Source organism: Antechinus flavipes, chromosome 3 (assembly GCF_016432865.1).
Source record: "Antechinus flavipes isolate AdamAnt ecotype Samford, QLD, Australia chromosome 3, AdamAnt_v2, whole genome shotgun sequence".
Classification (NCBI taxonomy): Eukaryota; Metazoa; Chordata; class Mammalia; order Dasyuromorphia; family Dasyuridae; genus Antechinus; species Antechinus flavipes.
Genome location: NC_067400.1, coordinates 464,252,819 through 464,270,466, shown reverse-complemented (window position 1 = coordinate 464,270,466; position 17,648 = coordinate 464,252,819). Strand labels below are relative to the sequence as shown.

The 17,648-nt window shown below is 38.9% G+C and overlaps 1 protein-coding gene across 1 annotated transcript in view; it reads left to right on the top strand.

Annotated features, from left to right (window-relative positions):
* Window positions 1–2,769: 2,769 nt before the first annotated feature.
* The window catches only part of FGF9 (fibroblast growth factor 9), a 38,816-nt gene continuing 23,937 nt past the window's right edge, over window positions 2,770–17,648 (top strand). The window contains exons 1-2 of the mRNA XM_051986577.1: window positions 2,770–3,895; window positions 14,919–15,022. Coding sequence (XP_051842537.1) covers window positions 3,616–3,895; window positions 14,919–15,022 — 384 coding nt within the window. The 5' untranslated portion in view covers window positions 2,770–3,615. The remainder of the gene's footprint in view (window positions 3,896–14,918; window positions 15,023–17,648) is intronic.

Genomic DNA, 17,648 nt, shown 5'->3' with positions numbered 1-17,648 from the left:
AGATTTTGTTAATCATTTCTTTAAATGACAGTCATGAAGTTTGAAACAATAACAGACTTTCCTGAGCTTTCTTGTAGGACCTAGAACTGATTCATGCTCATTGGGGGCTCACAATCTTAACTCTGAAAAATGCTGCTGTTGACAGAAGGGAGATTCCCAGTCTCACTGCTCCTCTGTAAATGTGTCCAGATTCTTCCCAAAGCACAATGATACTCACATATGTTACCCACTCCTCTCCCCGCCCCAGCCATGGGAAAAAAAGTTCAACAACACTGAATGCAAGTGGTCCAGCAATGTCCCCGTTTTCTGTAATGCTGGCCGGGTGTCTAGGGTGATTACTGAAAGCTATTGGGGTGGTTTATGAGAGCTGACACTTCCTGCTCAGCTTTTATCAGCCACTGAGCAGTTATCGTTAACAGTCTGCTGTGTACCATAGTTGATGTGACTGTTGTAAATACCACTTCGGTGCAGAGTAATTATGCTTCATAAAAAAGTAAGCAATAGGTATTGAGCAGCTAACTCAAGAAGCTCGATGACCTGGCACTGCGGAAAAAGGTGTGGGTGAGGGAGGAAGGAAAGATGATCCCAATCTCCTTTCACCTTTCCACCGCGTCTCCCCCCCGCCCCCGACTCCGCCCCAAGTCTAGCTCCCCTCTTGAAGAGACTCCCCGCTGAAGCCCCTTTCAACTTCGCTCTCCTGGGGGGCAGGGGAAAGGTCATTCTAGGTCACGGGCACCGCCAACGCCCCCCCAAAATCTGCATTTCACTCCCTGCCCTTATCTTCCAGCAAAACTTACGTGTCTCTGGAACATCTAGGATATCTTTCTATCATCGGCTTTTTTTATTCCCGCCGAAGGAAAAGAAAAAACCCCAACAACTAAACTCTCTCTCTTTTTCTTTCTCTTTTTCTGTGTCTGTCTCTCCCTCCCTCTCTCTCTCCCTGTTTCTCTCTCTTTCCCACTTTCTGTATAACTCTCACTCTCTTCTCCCCCCCGTTTTTGTCCCCCCCACCCCGGTCCCTCCTTTCCACTCCTCCTTCCTCCTATTCTCCACTCCCGCCCCCTTTCTCTCTTCTTTGTTCACAACCCTTGAACACCGGCAGAGTTTCTTCCAAGTCTTTAGCAAACAAATTGAAAGTTCTTTAGACTTTCGCGAAATCCCCACAGACTGCCAAATTCCGAGCTGCAGGGCGTTCAACCGAGAAAGGACAGCCAAGGCTCCCGCTCTCCAAAAGAAAACAAAAACACTCGGAGAGGATCGGGGAGAGTGATGGAGGGAGGGGGAGAAGGAAGAAGAGAAGGAAGGGAGCAGGAGGAGGAAAAAGAAGAGGAGAAAAAGGAGGAGGAGGAGGGAGAAAGGAGGGAGGGAGAAAGAGAGAGATGGAGAGAGAGAGAGAGAGAAGAGAGAGAGAGAGAGAGAGAGAGAGAGAGAGAGAGAGAGAGAGAGAGAGAGAGATATCGAGAATTGAGTAGTTATTCCTGGGAAGCGCAGTGAAATAAGCAAAAGCATATCAGATAAAGTGTTTTCTGTGACCTCATTAGTACTTGTGTCCTACTATCAGGAGGATTTCATCCCTGCACTGAGCTGTAGTGCCTTAGGATCCGCTGCGGTCTGCGGGTTTCTTTGTTCCGAGCTCGGCTTGTGCCCAGTGTACACTGTTGGTTGCTATCAGAAACTTGTTCAAAGTCCCGGTTTATAGAAAGATTTCAATGTGCAGTTTCCACTGAAGAGATTAAGTGGAAGGAGCTGCGTCCAATTCCGCTGGCGATTCTGCTTCTGAGGACGGTTAAAAAAATCCAGCCCTCTTTTCTGTTTCTAGTTGGATTTTTTGGGGGACACCAAACCATCCCTCCTAGTCTCCTCACTCTTCCCCCATAATCGCCCCCGACCTCATACCCTCTCAAAGCAGCAGTTTAAGGAGCCTTACAAGAATCAAGATGAACACAATTGATCATAATGGCGTGGTTTGGAGGAAGTTAGAGACAATGCTGTTTTTTTCCCCCAAAGTGCCCTCTAGGGTGAGAGTTGAACTCTTGGACCAGCAGCAATGCACTAGCGCCTCTCCTATAGGACTGACTGCAGGGTTTGCTGCAAAAATTGGTGGCCGAGGTACCGAAGCCGGAAAAATAGCAATCAAATCTGATCTTTTGAGTGTGTGTGTGTGTGTGTGTGTGTGTGTGTGTGTGTGTGTGAAAGAGACAGAGACAGGGAAGAGAAAAATGAATGTGGAGAAAATAGAGACTATGAACAGGAGTTGTAATCTAAATAACTAAATACAAATTAATCTGCTTACCTTTTTGTAATTCTTTAGGGTAAGCAATTGAATACGATTTGAAGAGGAATTGAGTCCCCCAAACTATTACTAATATTTAAATCTTATATTACAATTACAATATAATACTAACAATTATAAATTCCACCCGAAAATTCACTTTCCAATTTAGGCATGAACCTGCAGTTTAATGTTATTAGAGAAAAGGTTTCCTGCAGCTTGAGAATCCAAGCAAGAAACCTTCCGGCCAAAGCACTTGTGATTTCAATAGCATTGCACTGCCTCCTGCCTCTCTCTCGCTTTTTCGCAAGTGTTCCTCATCCCAAATGAAGTTCCGAGCTCTTGAAATGTTTGCTCTGCCGCAGAGCCGCGGTAAGACTACTCCACTAGAGTCCAGAGTGAGAACTGAATCTGTATTGCTGCAGGTACGGGTGAGCGCTAGGACCTTGGAGAATGCTCCCAGAAGCAGTCAGGACTACCTTAAACCCAGCCCAATGCCTCTTCCTGCGCCACTCTGCGTGCTGGATGGAGATATACAGTCAAGAGCCGCAGCTCAGTGCTGGAGTTCAACATTTCACTGGGAGCCCTGCAGAAGCAACACCTGTTTCACGCCAGCCAAGAAGGCATACAAGCACTCGTACGTTTTCTTCATTTGCTTGTTGGTCGTCAATAATTATAAGCCAATGGACATCTCCTAACCCGCTGAAGAATTACGGATAACATATTTGGACGTCAAAAGTTTTTTTTTTCTTTTTTCTTTTTTTTTTTCTTTTTAGGGGGGGTGGGAGGGGAGGATTTATCTCAGCCTACAACGTGAGATTTTTTTTTCCCCTTGAAGGATTCATGCTGATGTCTGCAGAGTCTGTTAGAGAGTAAAAACAGCGCATGCCTTCCTGGAGTCAGGATCCATAAATTCTGACGTAGCCTGTGCATCTTAAAAATCCCTATAATAACGCCTAGGTATTTAAGTTGCTATGGTCATTCTGATCTCAAACCAAATGGAGAAACTACGGATTTTTTTCCTTATTACGGTCGGATGGGATGAAGACCTTGCTGCCTGCTAAGAGCTGGGAATCTATAGAAATACATATATATGTTTATAAATATGTCAGTGTGTGAGTATAAAGTGGTGTTTTCTTAGACTATCAGTGGTTTGACCTTGAACCTGTGCCAGTGAAAACAGCATATTACTTTTATTTATGCATTTAATGGATTGAAGAAAAGAACATTTTCTCTCTGTAACTGCAGTAAGGGAGGGGAGTTGGATATACCTCGCCTAATATCTCCCGGGTTTGACACCATCATTATTGTTTATTCTTGTTCTCTAAAAGCAGAATCTTCTGATGGCTCCCTTAGGTGAAGTTGGGAACTATTTCGGTGTGCAGGATGCAGCAGTACCTTTTGGGAATGTGCCCGTTTTGCCGGTGGATAGCCCGGTTTTGTTAAGTGACCACCTGGGTCAGTCCGAAGCAGGGGGGCTGCCCAGGGGGCCTGCAGTCACGGACTTGGATCATTTAAAGGGGATTCTCAGGCGGAGGCAGCTATACTGCAGGACTGGATTTCATTTAGAAATCTTCCCCAATGGTACTATCCAGGGAACCAGGCAAGACCACAGCAGATTTGGTAGGTATACAATTAACCCTTTAGTGGTCGTGTGATAAAATGATCTGGTTATAACTTAACAAAAAGGTGGTGGTGGTGGTGGAGGCTGGGAAGGGATTGGAATGAAGCTTTTTAAAAAAAATTTTTTTTTTTGGTCAGCTAAGAAGAAAAGTCCTTTGGAATTGCAGGTCTACAGCTGGTACAGCTGCAATTCAAACATAAAAATTTTTGGAGGGGAGAGGAGGTGGGATATGAAACAAGATGCTAATTCTTTTGGGATTAGATATATGGGAAGGTCGTACTTAGGAAGTTTCTGTTGAACTGACTAATTTCAAGAGTTACTAGATTTTAATCATTAACCATTAAAACCTTAACAATATATTCAGTTTCCTGAAGGGAGTGGTCATCATCGTGTACCAAAAAATAAGAGACAGGTTTCTTTCTTTCTTTAAAATTAATGCTCATTTAAGTAAACTTCTTGAATTGCAAATCTGCTGTATTGTTTATTCCTACTGTAAGATCCGATTGAATGGCCTATGGGACTAAGGGACTAAAGTCATATTTTAGACTCGAAGAGTGGTGGAGTAAGGACATGTGGGGGAAATTACTTTTGGAGGGCATAGGGTTAGATAGACATATTTGTGCTTGCAGGTATTAGTTTAAGATCCAAACTCCTTAATTGCCATAAAATGCAGAAAAAAGTGGATTTCATGAGTGTGTGCGTGTGTGTGTAAATCTGTGAGCTAATTTTAAAGAGCATTCCGAAGATTTCATTTCCAGAGGACGCTATTTGTGACTCAGCATTGAGGGTTGCAGACTGGAGGTCTCGTGGCTTCATCCACTTTTAAGTGCCTGCACACACACAGACACACACGTGTCAAATATGCCTGGAGCTGCTACTGGTGCAACCTTAAAGACCCAACAAGATGATTTAAAATAACTGAGTCACAGTGTATGTGTTGAGGGTAGGAGTGGAAGATTCCAATTATTTTTTCCCTTGGTCTCTTAAAATAAATAGAAACTAAGCGCCAGTTTGGGCGACCAGGTTGTTAGAAGGAGTTAACTTCTGAGTGAACCCACCTGACAGTACTTAAAACTAGGTCGTAAAAAGAAAGTCCTGCGGTGATCCGAAACTCCCTCCTCCATCACCCCAGCCAGATGTTGAACTATACATTATTGCTTATAACTATACGTTAATGCTTCGTGGGGTTGAAGATGATGCTAGTCTTGTGAGGGATGATAGCCAGAGGGCTCCTTATAGAGGGTTCAGAGCTTGCAAGGTGAATATTCACAGATATATAAGGTTCCATCAGGAGGTTCTTCCGAGGCTTTTGCCAAAAGAGATTTTTTGAGCCCCGAGACACATGTTCCTTCCTCACCTACGCCACCCTTCCAGTCAAGGGAAGCACTATCAATAATTTTGAGTTGCAGCTCCCCGCTTTGGAAAATATCTTTTGGACTATTTAGTTGAAAATAACTTTCTCAAAAATGAAAAAAAAAAAAAAGCAACAGACCATGCAACTACTGAATTTTTCAGAGCAGAGAATAAACTTTACAGAAAGATATTAAGGTAGGTCTGTTAGGGTATACCACCTTGCTTACGGCTTAATACTATACAATCCTTGGGAGTGGGATGCGTGCGTGTGCGCGCGTGTGCGGTGTGCGTGCCTGCCTGCCTGCCTCTAGGGACCTAAACTGCTTGCTCCCTTTTCCGTGGGTTAGGAAGCACTTGGCACAGAGATCAAAAGCTGCAGTTAACTAAGAAGGAGGTGAGACGTAGCCGGCGTGCCCGGGAACCCCTCGCCGTGGGGTTCAAGTTGTCCCTAGCAGGTGCCTGCTCTATGCACTGCTGCCGCCGCGCGGGGCCACGGCGCTCGCGCTCGCACATTTACCGGCACCGCTACGGCATTGGCGGCAGCGCCAGCATCGGCAGCGAGGAGTTCCGCGGGGTCCTAAAAACACTCCCCTCCATGCCACTTTTCTGTCTATCCTCCGAGTACCACCAGCTGCTGCCGTCTAGTACCGTAGTGACCGCATATTTAAAACATCTATTTTTAAAAGCAGATTTCTAGCCGCATTGGGAAAAGCTCATGCTTCCCTCCCCAAAACTTTTAGTGTCAAGCTTTTTTTCTTTTCTTTTCTTTTTTCTTTCTTTCTTTCTTTTTTTTTTTTTTTTTTTGTGTCATCCACATGAGATGCATGGCTAATCTCTAACTGTAAGCTTATATACAAGAATTTGGGGGGCGGCCGTAATGGAGTAGTGGTGGTGGTAAATAAGGACATGGCCTTCCCCTACTGCCTCGATCCCCCAGTAGGTCCCTTTCGCCTCTTTCTGAAGACCTTGTTACATATTTAAAGGGTCTTGCTTGCTTGTTCAGGCAGCTTTGTGCTGGGTCCTTTTTGCTGCGGTGCAGGGATCTAGGGCTCGGGGGAGGGGCATAAAGTGGGGCGCCGGGGTTGGGGCGGAGGTGGACAAAGGGAACCTGATAAGGTAGGTGGAGATGTGGGGATACTATAATCAAACCACATTCTGGAATTACAACTCGTTTTGGTTTCAGTGTGGAAAACCTCGGCGCTCTGGAGGTTAAGCTTTTTCTCTGTCCTCTGACCTCTGCCTCAGTGTCCCACCTCCCTTTGACAGAATCATCTCCATGGGATGGGAAATGGCATTTAATGCACCTGATTTCATTGAGCAATTCAGGTTTTATTGTGCATGCATGTTATCCTGCCTGTCTTGATAATAATGCAGAACGTAGAGAAGTCTTTCGGGAAGCCCCGCACCCCACCTCGAATACAATTCAATCTCAGCTCAGTGAAAGATAATTTGCTCCAAACATTGTCATGCCTTACAGTACCCTTGAAGCACTAAGGCCCTACTATACCTGCCTGTGTGTGTGTGTGTGTGTGTGTGTGTGTGTGTGTAAAATAAATCGCAGTATAAGAAATCTGCCAGGGACTATGGAGTCATTGTCAGTTCAGCAACTCTGTAATGGGGTGCGGGGTGAGGATGTAGGGGAGACTGGGATGGGGAGGAAAGGAGAGAGGCGTGTGTCTTGCGTCAGCAGAAGAGTACTGCAGGCACAGCATTTAAAAAAAAAAAAAGACCCAGGAGAAACGCTTCGCCCAAGAGGTGACCTCCACTTCCTAAGACTTGTCTGTCGGTGCTACCAGGGTGACGGCTACATCGAAGGGAAGAGAGTGAACCGATCACTCAAAGTCGAAGTTGAAAGCCTGGAATTGAGAAGGGGTGGGGGGTGGGGGTAAACCTGCAAGGAGGCCGGGACCACTGGTGGCCGCAGTGGGGAGAAAGAAGTAGCCAGCCTTTGTGGGTCTTCCTTCCCTAACCCCTGGTAGGATGGGGATAGGAGTGGTGGTGTTCAGAGAAAAGAAGGATGGCGGGCCCTCCTGGGAGGGATGTGTATTTCTTAGGTACTTCAAACTAGGTGCAGTTACCTTCCTCTCTAGTCTCCGACCCCTTCACTCACTCTTTTAAAATGAATAGCTGTCTCTGTGCAGTGGGGGATGGTCAATCAGTCGGGAGGGTTATTTAAATCTCAAATCTTTCTTGGGGTTAGGTTTCTGGGAGGAATTGTACTCCTGGGTGACAGAAGCCCTGCCGCTGTCTCATGCTGCTGCTGCTGCATATCCCAATAATAGCAACTCTCTGCAGAGAGCTTTGGGCAGAGTCTTCTTCCCCTACATGTGACAGGCGCTTCCCTTCCTGGAGTGAAAACGAGGACCTTATTGAAGGGGGAGGGAAGCTAGAAGGGAGGAAGTGAGAGGGTAAAGCTTCTGCTGCAGTTTCTCACACATGGAACCTTCCGGCTTGCCGGTCTCTTTACTCTCTTTACTCCATCCCCCACATCTGAAGCCTCAGGGACCTTTTCCATCTTTCCTCTCATCCCATCCAGGACTTGATCTTTATTCTCAGTTTCTCTAGGATGTCCTCTAAAAGGGTTTGTGGAGGAGAATTAAGGAGAAGGTTCCTTCCTTGACAAAAATAGAAAGTGCTTTTTTCATTTCAACTGTATCTCCAGACCGGGGAGGAGGAAACCTTCTAGAGAGAGAGAGAAAAAAAAAAAAGCTGCCTCCACACAGCTGCAGGGTATTGCTGCTCCTGCTGGCAAGCCTGGTGGTGACACAGCAGCAGCAGTGCAGGGGACACTAATCCTGGCAGTAGCTACCGTGGTGACAGCAGTGGGGTTTTAATTGGGTGGGGCCTGGAGGACTTTTTTCTTTTCTTTTTGGTATATGTATCTCTTTGTGTATGTTAGGGGAAGGGAAGTGTGAGACAGATTAAGAATATAGATAAGGAATTTTACATTTTACTTTTGATTGATGCCCTGGAGGAAAAGAGACTTTTATACTAATTTAATAAAAAATTCTGGTGCCTCACACAGCAAAAGAAAAAAAAAATGATGGACAAATAATTGTTAGAACCAGAGCAAAGCAATCCCCAAAATGAGCTTTAGCCCTCTTCTGCAATTTAGTTTGCAGAAAGCCTAGAAACCCAACTGAAGCCGAAACTTGTTAAGTGCTAACCTTATACTCTAGATGGTCGACCTGCTGCTACTGTTTTGTCAAGTAATGTAATAGAAAAAGAAGAATTGGAAAACTAAGAGATGAAACACCAATTAGATAGGCATCAATGCCAAAATCAAAGAATATATTCTTTAACAGAAAGTTGTTTTCGGGAAAGAGGACTGATTCATTCAATGGGCATTAAAATTTTCTGGAGAAAGGAGAAAATATTACATCTCTTTCTGTATTTTGCCTGTTTCCCCAAGTTCTATAAGCCTGATCATTCAATAACTTTCTATGCACTATGCTAAGAAGCTATTCATATGATTCTTTCTGGCTTTCTATTCTTATGAATAAATTGTAGAACTTGCTTTAGTTACCAGTTCTGACTTAGCAGTATGTCCTAGGGTTTGCCAGCCATCTTATTCTGTAGACCCGAAATAAGGAATTCCCTTAGAAATGAATGAGCTTTGTGGGCAAGAGCGTTATGATTTGTTTCCTAGAGTAGTTAAAATCATATCTTTTACAATAGCCTGAGCTATTTGATGTTAGTTATTATTGTCTAATATCTTTTGATGAAGTCTTAATATGTTAGTAAGGGTTACCAAGCATTGGATTAGAATCTAGCAAGATTCTTCTTTTCCTCCTTCCAAGTATTGGTCTTGGTTCAGTTAGGAAGTTTTGGCATAGTTCAGAGTAGCTCTAGAAGGTTTGGGTTACTAATCACTTGGGAAAACTATAAGCTTTCCTACTCTAAGAGAGACAGAATGTCCTAAACTGGAGTGTTAGACCAATAGAAGTGGGTTAAAGTTCTATTTTTAACTTATTATGAACTTGAACAAATTAATCTTTCTGAGTCTTTGTTTCCTCAACTGAAAAATGGGCATATTAATAGTTATACTATTCACCTAAAGGATTGTTATAACTAAAATATTTTGTATGCTGTAAGCTATTATATAAATGTGAATTGTTTTTATTAAATGAAAGCTATTTCTAGATTGTAAGCTTTATTACTGCAGAGGTTATATCTTACCTATCTGCTTAATTGGCCCCAAGTTCTTGCAAATAGTATGAATCTAGTAAATGTCTAATTAATATGAATGTTTGAATGAAAAAAATTAGAGAAGCCTAGTCATCTCTGGGACTGATTGCCCTTGGAAGATTAGAGGAGAACTCTGTAAGAGAAGGGCAATAAGGAGAGATGAGAAGAAAGGACAAAGCCAAGGGAATTCTCAAGCCAACCCTGAATTATTGAAGCAGGTGCAAGAACTGAGCTGATCTTCTTGGGCTTCTTTAAATCAGAGATGACCTATTTCTCTATCAAAGGTCATGACTGCATGATTCAATATACAAGTGAACCTTCTCTACCCAACTTAATATCCTCCAAGTCCTTTTGGTTATGTTAGAATTGGTTTAACTATCATGTGATGGGATCCCAGATAGAGTATGTTGGGAGGTGGGGGACAAGGGAAATGGCTCATCATTTTTCTGTATTCTATTCTTTGTTATATGATATTATGACTAAGGATGTCAAAGCTGTATCTACACAGGAGGAAATGGATGTTTTGGCAGGGAACAAATAGTGCAATATGGTTGCAGGCTTTAATATTTCTACTTGGAAACAGTTCTTTTTAGCTTTTGTTTTATGAACATTTATTTTTGCCTATTAAGTAACACTTTTCTAAGCAAAAGTCATTCTCTTAGCTAGAGCTGAAAAAGACCTTAGAGATTATCTTGTCCATTTTATAGATGAAAAAAATTGAGGTCCAGAAAGAGGTTGTCAGATTCCCAGTGGCTAAGCTGAAATATGTGACTTTTTAAAAAAAATACTTCTATGTAAACAATGAAGATGAAGGAAATAGTTTTGTGTCAAAGTTAGGACGGTCAGAAAAAACTGATCTGACACAAACTGCCACATACAAAGAGTTAATTTATTTGATTAAGGTTAAGTAGTTTATTAATAAAGTATTATTGATAATGTAAAAATCATTCCCTGAGTGAAGAATATGAAGGCTTTCTGTCAATCAACCAAGAAGTTTTTATTATGCACTTAACTAAATGCTAGGCATTGGGCTAAATTCTGAGGCTACAAAAAGGGGCAAAAACAGTGCGGAGTATCAAGGTGCTTATATTCTAGTGGGGGAAGCAAAATATACAAAATATGTACAAAGTATATTTTAAATAAACTTAAAGGTGAAAGCTCTAGCAGCTATAGGGATTTGAAAAGCCTTCATATAGGAGGCAGTATTTGAGCTAAATTTTGAGGGAAATCAGACATTCTAAGAGGTACAGAAAGAGGGCATTCTAGGCATAGGAGACAAATAATGCTGTAAGGATTTGATGACCTATCCATTCCTATAATGTGAATACTTTTCTCTAAGAAATGTTTTTTTTTCTTCAGTCACTTTATTTGAGTAATTCTAAGTATATAGGAAACAGGAAAGTGGAATAAACATAAAATAGGAAAAATCTTCTAGTTTCAGATGAGATATGATAAAGGGTATTTATTTAAATTATGAAAGACTTAAATTCTCACTATTTTGGAGTAAGATTACTCCGAGAAAATTCATATGGCAAGAAGAAAATCATATTAAATTTGATTCCCCTCCCCCTCCAAAAAAAAACCCTAACTTCAAAAGGCAAAAACAATTCCCCTGTCAACATTTCTCTCACTTACCAAGATTATTCTCCTCATTAGAAGCTATACTTATGCTTGCAAAATCTGGGATGTAGGGTTGGGAGGAGAAGTCACAGGTAAATTCAGTCAATACAACTGCTGTACTCTGAGGCTGTCTGCATTGCTGGCAATAATGTACTTTTGTCTTTGTCTCCCTTATTTCCTCATGGACTATAGATATGCCAGGAAATAGCAATACCCTGAAAATTATGGGGAATACTTTGTTTTTCTCCTAAGATAAAAATCATTTGTTGAATGATATAGGTATAAATTGTGTAGACAGGAAAAAAGAAATTAAAATAAATCTCTACAACACCCCTCCCTGCCCCCCAATAATCTACACTTAGCTATCTAAAGTAGTTTGGAAGTGGATGGGTAAGATTTTAGTTTTCAGGTCAGTGTTCAGCTAAAGTAAATGTCCCAAATCTGAGTTCTTTCCATGTTTGATGAATTTTGGTTGTGTTATTGCCCCACAGTGAAATGTAATTATAGGAAAGTAGTAATTTCACTTAATGTCAGGATCAATAACTATAGAAGGAAAAATGTAATCACAAAAATGATTTGCTTTTTATTGAAGGACTTGTGGGCATTTAAAACATTCATATTATTTGCAAATAGCTTCAAGATGTCAGAAAAACACCAACTGAGGGAATAAAGTAGTGGCTAGCTACTCCTTTCCATTCCTTTTTAAGCTTAACTTCAAATTGCGCCAGAAACTATTTTGTAAACTTTGGAAACATAGTATACTTCTCAAGGCATTTTTAGTGATTGCTCTACCTCTCTTTAAATGTCTTTAATCCAGCTGTCAGTCACTTGGTGTACCTTGTAAACTCTTGAATTTTTCCTCCTCATCTTTGACATATAATCTGATTTTCTGAGCAAGTAAAGTTAGAAGCTGAGTACAAATGCTTGAGGATGCCCTTTTTGTCCCTAGGTGTGAGGTAGATTTGCCCATCTCACCATGCTTGGGCATTGTAGGATTCTGAATTGTAACTCTTATTTTCTCTAGTCAACCACATTGCCATTTGGGACATGGGGGAAGATCCAACAATAGTTTTTCTTCTGTTGGTATATCTAGTTTCTCAGCTTGTCCATAAAGATATCCTCACATTTCTCCTGAGATGAATTTCCATGTGACCCTTCACTATTAATCACATGACTACAAAATGTGACTGCTTGTAGAAAAGGATAAGCCTGATAGAGGGAGGGAAGCATAATTTAAAAAACCCAAAACAACCAAAAGGGAAAAAAAAAATTGGTGGATAGAGTGGGAATAGATTAACTCTCAAATTTCTCATTCTAACAGATTCCCAGGGTCTTCCTTTTTTTTTTTAAACTCTGCTCATTAATTGAATTAAAAGCAACAAAAGAACAGTTCCTGTGTATCTGTTAAAGGCAGAGTGACATATAAATTATAACAACATAATAAGTCTATTAAGTAATATTGGTGACAAGCACAATAAAAATTATTTTATATGAAATTTTCAGTTTCTCTACCCATAAAATGGAGATAAACCTTTCCTTCTCTGAGTTACAGAATAGTTGAGAGGCTCAAATCAGAATCTGAAAACACATTATAAGCTTAAAGAGTTATAATAATGTTAGTTTATTCTTCCCCTTCCCACTTCTCAAATGGTCATTGTAACATTCTTCAGACAAATAGACTTGGTGTGAGAGGCAGCACTAGTGACAAGTTTATTGTTTTTGTTTTTGTCCAAATTTATTGTTGCATGTGTTAGATTGAATGAACAGTGTTTGTCTTATCTTTTAGGTAAAATCAATGTCAGATTATAATCAACATACTTTTGGTTTCATAACTATTTTCTGATTGACCTAGTAGATTGTTGGCCCTCAAAGGAAACAAGATAATTCTTTTGTTTTAATTTTCCATGAAAATTGAATATTAGTGAGTCCCTCTGTGTAGTTTTAGACATTAACCTTTTGTTGAACATTAGTTGTGGCATATGCTATCTTTGGTAGTGTTTTTTAACTAGCTGAAACTTTTGGCATAATGGGACCACTAACTTATTTGTTATTTAACCCAGTATTTCTACTACTTTGAAATTCAGAAATCTTGGTTGCATATCTTATATATAAACAAAAATAATTGCTTGTGTTGAAAATACACACAACTTGTATGTAGTGATATTACCTCATTTGACCTTACAATATCTTTGTGAAGTAAAGAGGAATCAATAAACTGGCTTTATTTGAGGTATTCCTTCTATTCATAATTTATTACATTACAAACATAATTTAAAAAATAATTCTTTTTTTTTTCTCACAAAGTATTTCAAATTCCATTACACTGTATGATACTTAATGTACTATCAATGTTAGCAGTCTCATTGCTCCAGATGCTAGACTTTCAGTATTTATAATACTGTGTATACCATAAAGGAGTTACAAATACTTTTTCATAAGAAGCAGGTTTTATCTTTACATTGCTTTGATACAAAATTTTCTCTTGGGACTTTATCCTAGGCTTTATTAAATTTATGTGGTCCATGTCTGCTATTGATTATTACACAGTCTATTTTGTGAGAGATGCAAAATTAATTGTTTAAAAAATCCATGTAAGTGCTTTTTTATTAGTCACATGGGACTACCTACAGTGCAGTGTTAAACTTAGTTCTTTTACTGTTAAATGTAAGTAAAATTTTAAGTAATTGAAGGTTTTCTTTTTATAAGTTGTTCAGTGTTAAACTATTCTAGAATGCATCAATTCTAAATAGTGCAATATAGATTTATTATGTCAATGAAAAAATGACTGAGCACAAAAATATTGCTTCTATATTTGCTTTGCCCAATTGGTACTGTGAGCTAGTCACCATATAGCCAGTTAGAAAGATCATTCAGGTTGGTGCAGTAAAATTTCAGTTCTGTGCTTAGATTGGATAGCGCAGGGGAAGCAAGTTTCAGTAAAAGGTGCTAATGACAAAATCCAATGCTAATTTGTGAAGATAATGGACTGTGTCCAAAAGATAACAAATTCCTTGAGGGCAGGAGCTTTATATATAGTTTTGGAAAAAAAATTCCCAGTGCCCAACAAAATGTTGAGTCCTAATAAACACTTATTGAATCTGCATTAAAGAATTAGTTTTTTTGGTGTAGAATATAGTGTTATCTCACATGTCTTTGAATTTCATATAAAACATAGGAGGAAAGTGAATAATTTCCAAAAGCAGTAAAACTTTTGGTATGAAACAGAAACATTTCAGTTTTCAAGGTTAATTTTAGCAAAACAACAGTAGGGAACTAGGTGATGTTTTCTTTGCAACATTTGTCTATAATAATAATAATTTAAATAATCTCTGTTATGTTTATGTGGGGACACAAGACAATATTTTAAGGGAAAATACATTCTTGATTCATATGTCTAGATGTAGGCTTCATTCTCTTGAGGGTATTCAGTTTTCTATCTGTAGAATAATTAATCTTTTGGTTAAATAGAAAATAATTTTTGTGGGCTTCTTTAGCAAACAACAATTAGCATTCATAATTGTGGGCATGCATCTACATACCTAATATTTTATTTAGGGAATTTGTTGTATTTGGCACAAATCAGGATGCTGATAAGTTGTGTGATATTATTAAACTGTAGATTTAAGTTAAAACTTTAGGAAAATGTTCAAGATTTACTTTTTGGTTGTCATACTACAAAACAGATTACAACTAATTCTTTTGTATGGTTATTTTTAAAATCAAAATATAATTTAACTTTCAGAAGATATTTTCTAAATCGTGAGCTAGAGTTGAGGCCACTTCTTACTCATTTAGAATTTATAAATTTCTGAAGAAATTATGTATTTGCTAACTTATTCTTTCTTTCCTTTTTAAAAAAAGGCATTCTGGAATTTATCAGCATAGCAGTAGGTCTGGTCAGCATTCGAGGCGTGGACAGTGGACTATACCTCGGAATGAATGAGAAGGGGGAGCTATATGGATCAGTAAGTATTCTGAGAGGTGTTGTCTATCTTTATACTATTACTAATTATTTTGTACTACATTTTCTTAAGATTTAAAAATATCCCCAAATGGGCCAAATATTTATTCTGGAAAAAGTTAAAGTGCTTACTTTTACATATGAAGTGAAAAATATTTCATTTAATTCTAAGTAGAGAGTATTTTGGATCTACAAGATAAGTACCAAACAAGCTCTTAAATGCAGGCAAAAGTGCTTCATGTACCAAACCATTTTCACTATTCTTCTACACTGAAAATCTGTAAGTATAGAAATCATTCTTCATTTATTATTGAATGAAAATTATTTTTGAGAAGTATTGAAATCCGTTTTTTTCATGCATCCCAATGAAAATTGGGTATGGACAAAAAAGTGAGTTTAAAACCAAATTTCAAATCACAAAGAATTTTCATTCTGTAGGGAAGGTGAGCTTAGAACTAGTAAACTTCTCATCCTTGAATAAGAATTTAAGAGTATTGTAATACTTTTGTTGCATATTTTTACCTACCTTTTAGGTCACAAACTCATTGGGAGCAGAGACTGTGTCTCGAACTTTTGTATCTTTCAAGACTCTTAGCATATGATTTAGCAAATATGAAGAGCAAATGATACTTTGAAAATACAGGTTTAACAGTACTAGAAAGAAAGATCCTTGGTGTATCCAAACCAGAAGAAATGAAAATAACCTTCACATAGTACTTGGAAATATCTTTTTATGTCACTTTTCTATCTCTGTACCCATTGTCATATACAAGATAACAAATATGTATCAAGATAGTATCGATTTTAGAAGAAATGTGGCTCAACAACTTCAGATCTTAGAAAACAATGGTCTATTTAAGTTGAACCTAAGTCTGACATGTTGTTTGGAATGGCATAGAGTGTTTGACAGTCTTGGTAGGAAATGTGAGGTGGGTAATTTCTTTAGGTGTTTACACATTAGTACTAGGGCATATACCTTCAAATTTTTTTAAACAGAATTTGCAAAAATTAAAAATTTATTTCACTAGAGGTATAGCATAGGTTAGATTCTGTCATAATAAGTCACATTTTATTTTGAACTATTATTTCATTGTTGTAGGGAAAGCCCAGTGATGAAGCCCCCTGTACTAATACTGAATAGCAATTATTCTATAACTTAGAGGCTTACTGAGTAGCTTGGGAGACTAAATTAAGTGATTTCTCAGTGGTCACAAACCTGGTATGTGTCTGAAGAAGATCTTGAGCTTAAGGTTCCTGACTCTAAGTTCAGATCTTTAGCCATTTTGTCATGCTACCTTTCAATTTTTCAGTAATTTTTAAAAAGGTGCTTTACTTTGTAAATATCTGACTGTTTTCCCCCCTATGTTGAGCGAGGATCTTCTCATTAAATACATCTAGATGTTTTATCATCCTTTTGTACTTTCTCCAATTCTATGAAGGTGTGTTTACCTGAGGTACATTTGTTCCTGGGGGGAAATGTTTTGTAGTAAATGAGAACTTGGTGGTGATTTCTGTTTCTACAGTTGTATTTATATTGTTATTCAGTCATTTTCCAGCTGTGTACAACTCTTCATAACCACATTTGAAGTTTTCTTGGCAAAGATACTGGAATATCTTTGCCAGTTTCTTTTACATATGAGGAAACTGAGAGAAACAGGATTAAGTGACCTACTCAGGAAGTCACAGCTAGGAAGTGTCTAAGGTCATATTTAAACTCAGGAAAATGGGTCTTACTGAGTCCTGCTCTGATACTTTATTCACTGAGCCACTTAGTGGCAGTTATAGTTGTACCTTTTTATTAATACTGAGAGTTTAGAAAACAGCAGTTTTTTAGGCCTCATGGCTTAACAGGTTAAATAATTGACAGATTTCAAACTACAGATTTAATTTTGATTTAAGAATACTCCCTTAGTTTTGACAAACATTCTCTGGGTTTGTTAAAATGATTTTGTCTAACTCATCTATAAGGCCATAGTGGAAAACTATTTGTGCATGGTCACAGTGTCTTTATGGAACCTCTATGCAATCTCATATAGGGATATGTGGTTGGAATGAGTCAAGAGAATGCTGGTCTGGAGTATTTCACAGGAATCCATACTGGCCTTCCTAGGCCCATTTAGTGTAAATAAGCTATCAGTAATGGATGCCCCACTTCTGTAGTCAGAGACTAATTTCTGGGTGGTAGACAGTAGACAATCCCCTTCACTAAGATTTAAAGGGAAAAATGCAGGGGAGATAAGAGAGACCCTTCTTCCTTCTCTGCTTAAGAAAAAATGTTTATTTTTTGGGATGATGGGAACTATACCATCTCATAAAATAAATATAAATATAAAAATAAGCAGTAGATCATTTCTCCCATTATAATTTTCTTATAGAAAAGCTTTAAAAATTTTGCATCTTTTAGCAGTTTTTTCATGTGTTGCATTAAATAAATAGGTATGGGACTGGGTATATCTCTGTTGGCCTGATCTGAGAACATATAAGCAGGGGTCCAAGGGAAGAACCATCCTTTTTTATTTCTCATATTCATCTGCTGCATCTTATGAGTTTGCTTGCAGCATACCACTGGAAAAGATGTCTCTAATCTACACACACACACACACACACACACACACACACACACACACACA